General features: G+C 36.3%; 1 protein-coding gene across 1 annotated transcript in view; it reads left to right on the top strand.

Moving 5' to 3' along the window:
- LOC127528736 (uncharacterized) overlaps window positions 1-12,183 on the top strand; it is a 129,307-nt gene extending 117,124 nt beyond the window's left edge. The window contains exons 5-9 of the mRNA XM_051929467.1: window positions 197-253; window positions 1,500-1,712; window positions 4,254-4,387; window positions 8,079-8,165; window positions 11,939-12,183. Of these exons, the coding sequence (XP_051785427.1) occupies window positions 197-253; window positions 1,500-1,712; window positions 4,254-4,387; window positions 8,079-8,165; window positions 11,939-11,963 (516 nt within the window). The 3' untranslated portion in view covers window positions 11,964-12,183. The remainder of the gene's footprint in view (window positions 1-196; window positions 254-1,499; window positions 1,713-4,253; window positions 4,388-8,078; window positions 8,166-11,938) is intronic.
- The last annotated feature ends 287 nt before the right edge of the window (window positions 12,184-12,470 follow it).

Genomic DNA, 12,470 nt, shown 5'->3' with positions numbered 1-12,470 from the left:
CAGTTATCATTTATTTTTGTTCCATATCTGCAAATTCGAGATCAAACATTAAAAAAATAATGATTCATGAAAGCACCGAACAAAGGTCCAAGTAATAAAGTGAAACATGATAATAAACTTTGACAGGCTGTATATCATTTTCTGCTCATTTGCCATTTCCTTGTGTCCTAAAAAATGTTATTTCTTTTAACTTTAGGCAGCTCATGACAGCTATATCAGAGACATGATGATAAGGAAGAAGCTTAATGTACAGGTAATCTGTCACACTTTAAATGATCTGTCAAAGATTTATTTATGTTAATGGGGTATTTAAGTCGTCAATCAAATGTCAAAAGTCAAGCAGTTGTATTCTGACTGAAAATTAAGACTTGTATAAAACTGAGTATCGTACAGTTTGCTGTATGAGGCAGGGTGGCACAAGACCACGGCAGAGCAGATGGATTGGGGTGGGGGGTCTGAGAGAGGGAAGGACACCCACTTTAGTAATCAGAACATTACAATATAAGTCAATGTTAGGAGGCAGGGGCTGCTGCTACAGTAAACCTTTGAATACCTCACTGAGACAGAGACCACCAAGTACTAAATAGAAGTGAAAAGAGCTAACCGAAGACAGAATTTATCTGCAGATATTTTCTGTTAGCAATATTTGAAAGCGTGCTGTCCATTACGATGAAGTTGTGATGGTGGCATGATTCTTTAGGAGTTCTCAGTGGCTGTCATAAGGCACCGTATCTTTGTGACTTTTCATCACCGCTATTGACTCCAGGAATTGCCTAGAAGTAAAGGACTGTGACAGATACTGTGTCTTTTTTGCTCTTCTGATGGGCCTTCCTTTGTTATTGTAATCCCTGGAAGGAAGCGCACTCTTTATGAAACTGCAAACTCATTTAGGATGACAAGAAACAGTGAAAGACTCAACAGATTTGTAGCCATGACCATCATCAACTTCTGGTATTGGATACATCAAAATAAGATGACAACATAAACTGCTAGTTAAATTAGAACTTATGTTTTTATGCTGTGTGCATGTATATTAATACTGTAAATGAAATGAAGCTAATCAGACAAAAAAATGAAATATCTTGGGTTCATAGTGTCCGCAATGAAATAAAAGTCAAAGTAAATTCATGAATAATTGTGTTTTTTTATTTGCATTTTCCATACCGTGCCAACTTTTTCTGATTTGGGGCTGTGGAAACATTTTGAGCTTTCTACCTAATCTTTGGTGTCTGAAGTACGAGAGTGGACAGGGTGATGGTCTGATAACAAAAGACCTGAAAATACCCATCACATTAATTTAAAGTATAAAATTTGATGTATAAAGGCATGGTGAAATATACACCGTTGATAAATGTTTATTCTTCTTTGAATTTCACTTATTGTTTTTTCATGTAAGAAAACTAAATGGCAATCAACTACCGATATTTCAGAAGATCAATTATCAAGTGCATTTTTATTTTTCATGCATAAAATATCCAATTTTTAATTCTTTTAATTAGATATCAGATATGGAGAATTCTTCCACCAACAAGGTGAACATTTTACAGAGCATAAGAAAACAATACTTAAAGCAGCTGGCACTGATGTACATGGCTTCTGAACTAAACCAAGAAAAATCTGAGCTGATCCTGGCTAATAACCCACTTTCTGAACTCAATGACTTGGAAAACAGCAGTCCAATCAAATACTTGAGTGACACGTCCTTGTTGAAGGTATATTCTTTTTTAAATCATGTAAAAACTTAAATTCTGATGTTTACTACATTAGATTATGACCTACTGTAAATTAGCCATTCCATTTTTGATCTGTTAATCTACCATGGTTGTTGATTTGTCATTGCATGTGAAGAATTATTGGACAAATAACTCCAACTATTCAATTTCAAACCAACTTCCGGTATAGGACCACTTGTGTTCAATATGGAAACCAACACTGGATATGACACTAATTGGCCAGAGGATACAGTTACAAGAGGGCAGTGTATATTTGTCACCTAAAATAATGAGAAAACCCATGTGAACACAGGGAAAATATGAAAATTCAAAACTGTAAATTTTGCCCAAGACTCTGGAGTAGTAAGGTTAACCATTGCACAATCGTACTAATCTCAAATAATTTTGTGAATATAAATATATAAGATTTTTTTCTTTAAAAAGCTGGTTATCTAACGCTGTCATGGCATGCAATTATAAAACTGGTGAAGATAATACTTGAGTTCACAACAACAGCAGCATTTATTTTTATAGCACATATTCATACAACAATGTAGCTCAAAGTGCTTTACAAGATGACAAACAGAAAGTTACATGAAAAAAAATAAATTATGATAAGGCAATAATATTAAAAAAAAATTAACAAAAAAAAGGTAAGGTCAAATGGCCAGGAGGACAGAAAAAAAAAAACTAAATCTGCAGAGGTTCCAAGGCCAAATGATCAACTACCCACCACTAGACATACCTAACAGAAATGTTCCTAAATCATTCCTGTTTGTTTCCATGCTTCACATGATAGGATTCTGATGAGATTGGTCTCATAGACAGCTGAGACACCCACCTTCATTCCATCATCTCAGGGTGCTGCATGGTGCCTTGATCAGGTAGTGGTGATGCAGATTGCCACCACAGAAGATAACCAGAAAAGACAGCAGAGAATAGTGGGGATTAGTACAAATGCGGATCCCTGAAGAATGTGATAATTCTATACCCATATAGTCTATTATGAATACAACTGAAATGTAGCTACAAAAAGCCAAATTACAATAATGGATTTTTAGCAGTTTTTTTTAAAAAGGTTCCATAGTATTACCCAGGCGAAATTTAGTAGGTAAAGTAGTGCAGATTGGAATTATAAGTGTCCTCGATTTGAAGATCTAAGGTTATTATTTGGATTGTAGGAGTACAGGCATTCCAAAATATAAGATGGAGCAAGATTATTTAATGTTTTATACCCCATTAGTAATATTTTAAAGTCAGTTCAGAATGACACAGGTAAGCAATATGACAATACTAAAACTGGTGAGAAGTGCTCAAATTTTCTTTTTCTAGTTAAGATTCTGATGGCTGCATTCGGCACTAATTACAGCCAACCGATGTGTTTCTTAGGTAGTCCTGTTACTGCATTACAGTAATCTAGTCCACTAAAACCAAAAGCGTGAATTAGTTTTTCAATGTCTTGTAAAGTTACAAGACTTCTGTCTAACTTTTGCTATATTCCTTAACTGAAAAAATGCAGTTATCGTATCTGGTTAATATGTGATTTAAAGTCTCAGCTAGAGTTGATGATAACCCCTCAATTCTTTACTTCCACCTGAAAGATCCTAAGAGATCAAGTTATGCTTGCCAATTACTAAGGTTTCTGTTTTGTTCTTATTTAGTTTCAGAAACTAACTACTCATCCATTTGGAAATGCTGCTAAGACATTGGATCAGAGAGCCAAGAGCATCAGGGTCATCAGGTGCTATAGATTAAGATAGCTGTGTGTCGCCTGCATAGCTATGGTTGCTCACCTTGTGCTGTGAGATAATCTGACCTAATGGAAGAATGTCGATTGAAAAGAGCAGTGGACCCAGAATAGGTCCTTGTGTTACAACATATGCAATATCATTTATCTCCAAAGTACAATCAGCAAAACTAAGAAAGAACTTTCTATTTGTTAAGTAAGATTGAATCCACTTTAAGACTCTGCTGGAGAGGGCCACCCATTGTCTAAGGCGATCTATAAGAATATTGTGGTCTGTGGTGTTAAATGACGCGTTCAACACTCGAGAAAGGGTTATTTTCAAAATAAAAACAGTGGAACTTGGACTTCTACACAGCAGGGGTGAAGAAGATCAGTTTTGACCTGATGATGTAAAGACAACATTGTCTTTAAATAGCCATTTAAACTTGCAGAGAGAGTGGAATGTGTTGCAAAGTCCAAAACTGTAAATTCAAATGAGATATGTGAGTAGATACAGTACTTTCACCAGATTGCAAATCTGGTTAAAAAACTATGACTTCAATTGCTCATTAGTTTCACCCCATAGAAAGTCACTAAGTGGAATGGTGAAACTTAGGTTTTAACTAGTAAGGGACTGTGTTTTACTTGAAATTATATGGGAAACTTTACATTTGTCTCTATATATAATTTTGTTGTGTTGCCATTTCTAAGGCAATGATGGTAAAATGTTTATTTGTGTTTTGTGCAACTTTGTTGTATTTCTGTTATTCTTCAGTAAGGTAACCTTTAATTGTTAATGATTCAAAATATTACAGCAACAAGAGTCATCTAGAAGGACCTGTGTATTTCCACCCTTAATTTGCTACAAGAAACAGCCTCCAATAATTACAAATTATAACTGTCTAAGGAAAAGCAGGGACAGCAAATCTCATAAAAATCAAAACAGCAGGTAAGCAATTTATATTTTTCTATATTAGAGACATTATTTTCATTTAATTTCTTTTATCCATGTACATATCTCATTTTGCAGGGATCGCACAATTATGTTGGAGCTAATTAGGGTGGCCAATGTTTTAATTATGTAAGCCATTTTTTCTCTTTAAGAAAACATTTAGTTAATCAGCTAAGCACATCAGTTTCCCACAACTCTAAACTGGATATGTGAGTTAGAAAATGAATGAATAGATTTAGTCAATTAACTCAAGTCTGAAGCAGCAGTCATTTGTTACGAGTTAGATATACACAGAACACATGATGCATCACATGGCAAGTCAAAGGTATGGGTTTGAACATGCAACCGTAAAGGTTATTTTATTCAACCAAATCCATCTATCTATTATTGACCACACTCTTATTTACTGTCACAGGGTGCAAATGTATATTCTAGCAGAAGCCAGCCATGCAGAAGGCACCTATCCATCACAAGGAACACTTACACACAGTTAATTGTTGCTCTCAGTCAAGGATATACTTGTTTTGATTTTAAATACATATAATATACATTGTTCTCAGTATAATATAATAAGAAAGTTTGGGTTGCTCTAGGGAAACAGATGAATTGAAAATGAACAGAAACCATTACTTGCTTCTTAAATACATCATATTTTTTCTCACACTTCAGTTATTGATTACATGTTGTGGAAATAACACGCCTTGACACAGAAAAAAGCTTTGGGGCAGACTCCCTGTATTCTTGAATTATGGCTGAAAAATAAACAAAAAGGGTAAATGAAAAGTTGTTACAGATACGAGTCCAAAACAGGACCTGGAAGTGGTGTCATCGGGCCCAGAACCAGAATTGACATCATCGAGTCCAGGCAGAACTTCCAAGGTTTGGTCTGCAGGGACAAAAGAGAAAGGATTAGTGCACACTGCCATCCCCTGGTTTGGCATGGAACTACCTTCTTTTGATCCTTTTAGCTGCCTCCCATGCTCATATGTGTGACAATGTATTTATAACTTGTATATAAAGTGCTTTGATTTGATGTTTTGCATGAAAAGTGCTAATAAATGAATTGTTTATTAAGTATACTTAGCCATCATAGCCAAAATAGATCTTGTGCAGTCATGTATAAAAGTAACATTCCCACTTACAGTTCTATTACATATGCATATCAGGACTAATATAGATCTAGCACTCATCATGTCCTAAAACTAGATAAAATGAACCTCAGGGAGCAAACAATTTTAAAAAATATTTAGTCAAACAAAAGTAATCACGACAAGAGGCTGTACTTACTTTTTCACCACTATATGCACATTTACAAATCTACCTCACAGTCATTAATTGTTTTAAAATATTTTTTGCCACTTTTTAGGATATTAGGTGAGGGAGAACAACGTTGGTCTATTCCAGGTTACGTAAGCACACTCATGAGCTAGATACAGTTTAGTGTCTTTCCCAGAATACAGAAAGTGGGACTGTCTGATAGATGGATGGCACAGAGGTTTACCTAGAGGAGCAGAAACCAAAAGATGACCAAGAAATATTTTTCAGATATTTGCAGTGTTTTCCTATGTTTCATATGATGTTATTTTTTTAGTTTTGCAAATGACAACTTGCAGAATGAATTAAAATATTAAAATGCAAGCTGCATTTATTAGAACAAACAGCTCTGTGTTTTCTTTCATTCATACAGTACTTGACAGAAGTACAGGTTAGGAGACAGTGTGGAGAAAGAGAAACTCTTGGCAAAGTTTCAAAGATGACCATTGGCAATACTTGGCATGCCAGAGAGGGCAAGGGCTTTAGATGGGCATGTTATACTTTGTTTTAGAGAACATACAGATTAGCTCCAAAGGGTGGAGAAACTTCAAAAATGTCCTATATGCTGGGGTTTATTACTATGTGTCTGGAGTCTCTACAAACAAAAAAAAAAGACCATTATAATACTTATCTGACAGAGGACTAAACTATTTCAGTGAGAGACAGTTAAGTTGTCTGCCCACTAAAACCTAGATAAACTACAAAACTGTAATTCAAAATTACAGTACTGCTCCCAAGAAAACCATATGTACTATGGAAAAAATAAACATAATTTCCTCGGGTTACTCCAGTTTTCCAAGGCAAATCACATTAAGTGAGTGTGTTAGGTTAACAGTCGATGGTAAATTTCCTTTTCTACTGTATATCATAACTTTGCATTATCTTTAGAAAACGAAAGCTGTAGTTGGGCAGAAAAGAATCTAGTGTTAGCAAGGAAAATGTTATAATATGTTTTGTTATTAAGTTTAATGTCACTGTTCTCTGCGCCCACTGTTATGGACTCATTCGTACAGGCAGACCAAGTATGGTGCACAGGGGCTCAGCATCAGCATTTAGAATTGCCGAGCCAAGCACAGGACTAGACAGCCAAAGACAACTGGAGAATTGAATAGTCAGACTAAAGACAAACTAGTATATTTCTGTCCTTTGTCAGCACACCATCCTCTTTCCTTGTTGGGAGAAGGAGAACTGTATGAAGGCATTGTGCTATTCCTGTATTTTTGAAGGTGGGGTTTGAGTCCTTTCCTGTCCTTGTTTGGATCTAGAGAAGGAGCCTGCACATGGAGCAACTAGAATATAAGGATGGACCTACGGCCAACACTTTGAAGCTGCCGGGTGGAAGATTATGTTTTCCGTCCAGTGAAAATCCTTTCAGCGTGGCGATGAAAGATGGCAGACTGCGTTGATCAAGACCCCCACATTGCTTGATAGAGTCTGTCATAAGCTTCCCATCTGTAATACCGCGTGAACCCATCAGTAAAGAGCTAAATTATCCTCTATACTTCTCGTGTAATCTTGTAACCGTCATATTGCATGCTGGGGGGGATAATACCTTTTTTATTTATAATTATTTAAATTCAGGTTAATTAAAACGCCGCAATTTAAAAGAACTTATTTCCGAGGAGCTAAAACCTCATATCGGACAACAGAAAATACCTCAAATTATTGACTCATTTCCCTTCTCATATGTTGTAGAAACCCCATGTCAGACTAGTGAGCCAAAGCCTTGCAGAGAGCTGTGCTTCTCTTTGTACACAGGCAGCCAAATGACATCCCAGGTGGCTTTGGGCTTTTTCCTGTTTTGTCTGACCAGACACCATACTATCCCCCAGGAGAGGCAACTGTCTATCTATACAGCTGATTACACCTTCTGCACAGCAGTAAAATATTTTTTTGCCTCATACTGAATTTTGCCTGAAAACTGAATTCAGCCTTGTCCCACATATCCTGGTATGTTGAATGTAGGGTTTATACCCTGGATTGTTGCTTAAATTTGAATTCTGGTTATCTTCTGGAAGAAAAAACATTTTGAATTATTATGAATTTTAAAAAAAAAGCTGTAAACGTTACTATTCTAGCTGTAAAAATTACCATTCCGTCATCCCCCTGCATCCACAATAATGCCAAAAAATACAATATTGAAAATATGGTGTGTATAATCACTTTCAAGTGCTGGATGACCACAAGTAAAACCCAGCATTTAAAAGAAACTGTAAAACAGAAAATTATTAGCTGTTCCAGAAGAACTAGTTACTATAGACTACTTTGCTCTTGTCTAAATTATAAAGTGTTTTGTCCACTCCTTCACCTTCCAAGCACCACTATAACACTTCCTCTCTATTCTCTCTCTCTCTTCTCTCATGTTTCTTTGTAGACTCCAGGTCCATCCTGTGCCTTCTATGCATTTGCCACAAATTCCACCTGCTCGGTCATTGCTACCTGTTAAGAAGGCTGCTTTGAGGTACTAAAAGTGATTTCATGGGCAAGCTGAAGGCAACACTTTGAAAAAGTTAAATATAAATGTCCATTTTCTATCCCATGTATCCAATTCAGAGTCATAGGCCCTGGAGCTTTTATCGTAACATGCACATCATAATATCACTAATGTTAAAAATGTAATGTAAGATTGAGAGTGCAATGTACTTTGCTGTCATTCACAATAACAGTACATTATGAGAAATACATTTCATTTCTTAAACTGTGAATAGATTTATAGCATGATACTGTATACTTAAAGCATAAAGCATGAATCTCTCTTGATAAAATACAGTACTGTGCAAAAGTTTTAGGCAGGTGTGAAAAATGCTATAAGCAAAGAATGCTTTCAAAAATGAAAGTGTTAATCATTTATTTTCACCAATCAACAAAATGCAGTGAATGAACAAAAGAGAAATCTAAATCAAATCAATATTTGGTGTGACCACCCTTTGCCTTCAAAACAGCGTCAATTCTTCTAGGTACACTTGCACACAGTTTTTGAAGGAAGTCGGCTGGTAGGTTGTTCCAAACATCTTGGAGAACTAACCACAGATCTTCTGTGGATGTAGGCTTCCTCACATCCTTCTGTCTCTTCATGTAATCCCAGACACACTCGATGTTGAGATCAGGGCTCTGTGGGGGCCATACCATCACTTCCAGGACTTCTTGTTCTTCTTTAAGCTGAAGATAGTTCTTAATGACTTTGGCTGTATGTTTGGGGTCGTTGTCCTGCTGCAGAATAAATTTGGGGCCAATCATACGCCTCCCTGATGGTATTGCATGATGGATAAGTATCACCTGTATTTCTCAGCATTGAGAACACCATTAATCCTGAATCTCCATCTCCATTTGCAGAAATGCAGCTCCAAACGTTCAAGGTACCTCCACCATGCTTCACCGTTGCCTGCAGACACTCACTATTGTACCGCTCTCCAGCCCTTTGATGAACAATCTGCCTTCTGCTACAGCCAAATATTTCAAATTTTGACCTGCTGCCATTTTTATGCACCCCAGTTCCTATGTTTTCGTGCATACTTGAGTTGCTTGGCCTTGTTTCAACGTCAGAGGTATGTCTTATTGACTGCAACTCTTCCATGAAGACCACTTCTGGCCAGACTTCTCCGGACAGTAGATGGGTGTACCTGGGTCCCACTGGTTTCTGCCGGTTCTGAGCTGATGGCACTGCTGGACATCTTCCGATTTCGAAGGGTAATAAGCTTGATGTGTCTTTCATCTGCTGCACTAAGTTTCCTTGGCCGACCACTGCGTCTACGATCCTCAACGTTGTCTGTTTCTTTGTGCTTCTTCAAAAGAGCTTGAACAGCACATCTTGAAACCCCAGTCTGCTTTGAAATCTTTGTCTGGGAGAGACCTTGCTGATGCAGCATAACTACCTTGTGTCTTGTTGCTGTGCTCAATCTTGCCATGACATGAAACTGTCTTCCACAACCTCACCTTGGTAGCAGAGTTTGGTTGTTCCTCACCCAGTTTTAAGCCTCCTACAGAGCTGTTTCTGTTCCAGTTAATGACTGTGTTTCAACCTACGTGTGACATTGATGATCATTAGCACCTGTTTGGTATAATTGGTTGATCATACACCTGACTAGAATCCTACAAAATCCCTGACTTTGTGCAAGTGTACCTATAAGAATTGATGCTGGTATGAAGGCAAAAGGCAGTAACACCAAATATTGATTTGATTTAGATTTTTCTTTTGTTCACTCACTTTGCATTTTGTAAATTGATAACAATAAACAATCATTATTTATATTTCTGAAAGCATTCTTTGTTTACAGCATTTTTTCACCCCTGCCTAAAACTTTTGCACAGTACTGTATAACAAGGAGTATAACTCTACAGTGATTAGAAATCCGGCCTCATAACTCCATTGCACTGGTGATCAACTCACAAGCCAGCCATTGCATGGAGCTCACCAGCTCTGTCTCTGCCTGTGTTTTCCCTGATTTCTTTTAGTTTCTCTAAACCTTAAAGATGTGCATTTTAGGTAACTGGTGTATGAAAGCAAGAATATGTTCTGTGACTGAGAGACCAGTGTGAAAACTGATTAACATCAGAGTCAATATATGCACAGTAGGTATTGCAAGGTCATAAAGAAAACAGAATAAACAGACTTAGGGTATCACTGCTGGTTTACACTTGATGTTCTAGTACAGGCTGCAAATACACATGACCCTGTACCAGAGATAAACAGTGCCAGAAAATACATTGGTAAATGAACAGTTAAATATTAAGAAATGTATGTAAATCCAATAAATGGTATTAATTATTAAGGTGGAACATGGAAAATTTTAACTCAAAAAATTGATTAGATGGATGAATGAATGGATGTCAGGACAGTTGAATGGAGAAATAAAACAATATACGACTTGGTTTAAACAGGTTTTAGAGAAGAATTTACAATTGCAAAATTTTGGGAAAAAAAAGCAAAAACACTCCAGACTGTGTGCCTAACCTTTCTCGTAATCACGATTACCTAAAATTCAAAGTGGCATATTGATTCTGTATTTTTTAATATCTTTACCATTGAAATACTCGGTGGTGTGTATTATGTGTCTTAGACTCAAAAAGATAGTTGTGACTTGCTGAGAAGTATTAAGAACAACTTACATACCAATGAGTACAATTAGCTGTGCCCCTCAGTTGATTAAGGTAAGGCAGGCATGGCAGTACTCCTTACTTTTAAGTCAAGAAAGAATGTTTAGAAAAATCTCACAATGATGAGATGGTAAGAAGGTACAAAACATGATTCTCTTAATTTGGATCTAGTAAAGAATTATGTCTTTCAAAGCAAGTAATTCAGCATTTTTTGCCACAATGAAAAGTACTTTAACGTTCTGCTTCATGGCTAAAGGTGAAATAAAAAAATGTAGCAGTGATGATATTTGGACAATGTCAATGTGTAAATTCTTGCCAAGACTGCAATGGCAGATGCATTACCCCTTCTCTTATGTTGCTCTTGCTTTAACTCAGTAAAAAAGTACCCTTCCTGACAATGCTTGACTGAATATATTATTGCATGAATTATGGTATTTCATTTTAAAAGTTATGTCTCCTTTGAATTAACACTGCATACATTTAAAGTAAATTTTCTGGACTTAAAATGCTCTGGGTGGGTCATGCATTATTTTCTTAATACTTGATGTCCTTACACTGATGTAATTTAAGTAGCATAGACTCTAAATTAAAGTCATATACGTATGTATTAAAATATTGTTAGGTAGGCAAAATTTGCCCGACGTAAGTGAGTGTTATCAATTGTTTAATAATTTAATATTTTTATTAATTATTTAATTTCAGGCACAGTGTACAGGGTAGAAAAAAACTGTAAGATTTCTTTCAAAGCCAATGAATGATAGATCAAAGACAGAAGAAAAATAAGTTAAAGGTTTCTTTTCCATTTTTTTTTGTTAGCTAATACATGCACAATACATTGCTGAATGACAATATGAAAGACTGGCAGTATTCAGCAGAATGACGTCACGTGCTGTCCCCGACTACACTTATGAGTGACCTTGATTCAGCTGTCAGTGGGTTGCCTTGGCTTGGTGTTTATATGTCTGATGATAAAAGCTGTGTTTTTTAACTAGACAATATCTGAGTTTGGAAAGATCTTTATAAACAAATTATTGGTAATGTAGTATTAAACCATGTAGTTCTAGAAAAATAAACATACAATTCTTACATGTTTAAGCAGTTACTGGTACTGTATGTATAACTGAATTATGTCTCGTTCAGATCAGACATCAGCAATTTCTACTAGATGCAGTGAAAGCATCCATTTCAACAACATCAAGCTATTTGAACCTCTCCCTCTGTCTGCACTCATGGAGACATCACCGATAAATTCTCTTATGGAAGGAGGACTCAGTTATGTTCAAGCACCTCAATGGACTATGAATATCACAGCAGAAAGTTATCACCACAAAGCATCTTATGTACATAGCTGCTGTATGCCTGTCACTAAACTGGCATGCTTGGGCTGACCTAACTGTTGTAACCCTCACCAGGAGGAGATTTCAGAGTATGAAATGAAAGACACAGAGCATCTGTTGCACATATTAGTGTGTGTGCTTTTATTGTCATAATTAATTTCTTTGCTGTTGTTTACCTGCCTGTCTTATACTATATACATTCATGTAGTATTTGTACTGGGAAATCAGAGGAAAGATTAAAAATGGCACAAAGTAAAAAATGTACTGATCTGCTTAACCTATACGAGTATGTTTGGAAATCATGTGCAATTCTTATATTCTCTGTTAGTTAACAC

This window comes from Erpetoichthys calabaricus, chromosome 1 (assembly GCF_900747795.2).
Source record: "Erpetoichthys calabaricus chromosome 1, fErpCal1.3, whole genome shotgun sequence".
Classification (NCBI taxonomy): Eukaryota; Metazoa; Chordata; class Cladistia; order Polypteriformes; family Polypteridae; genus Erpetoichthys; species Erpetoichthys calabaricus.
This window is presented reverse-complemented; position numbering and strand designations above follow the sequence as displayed.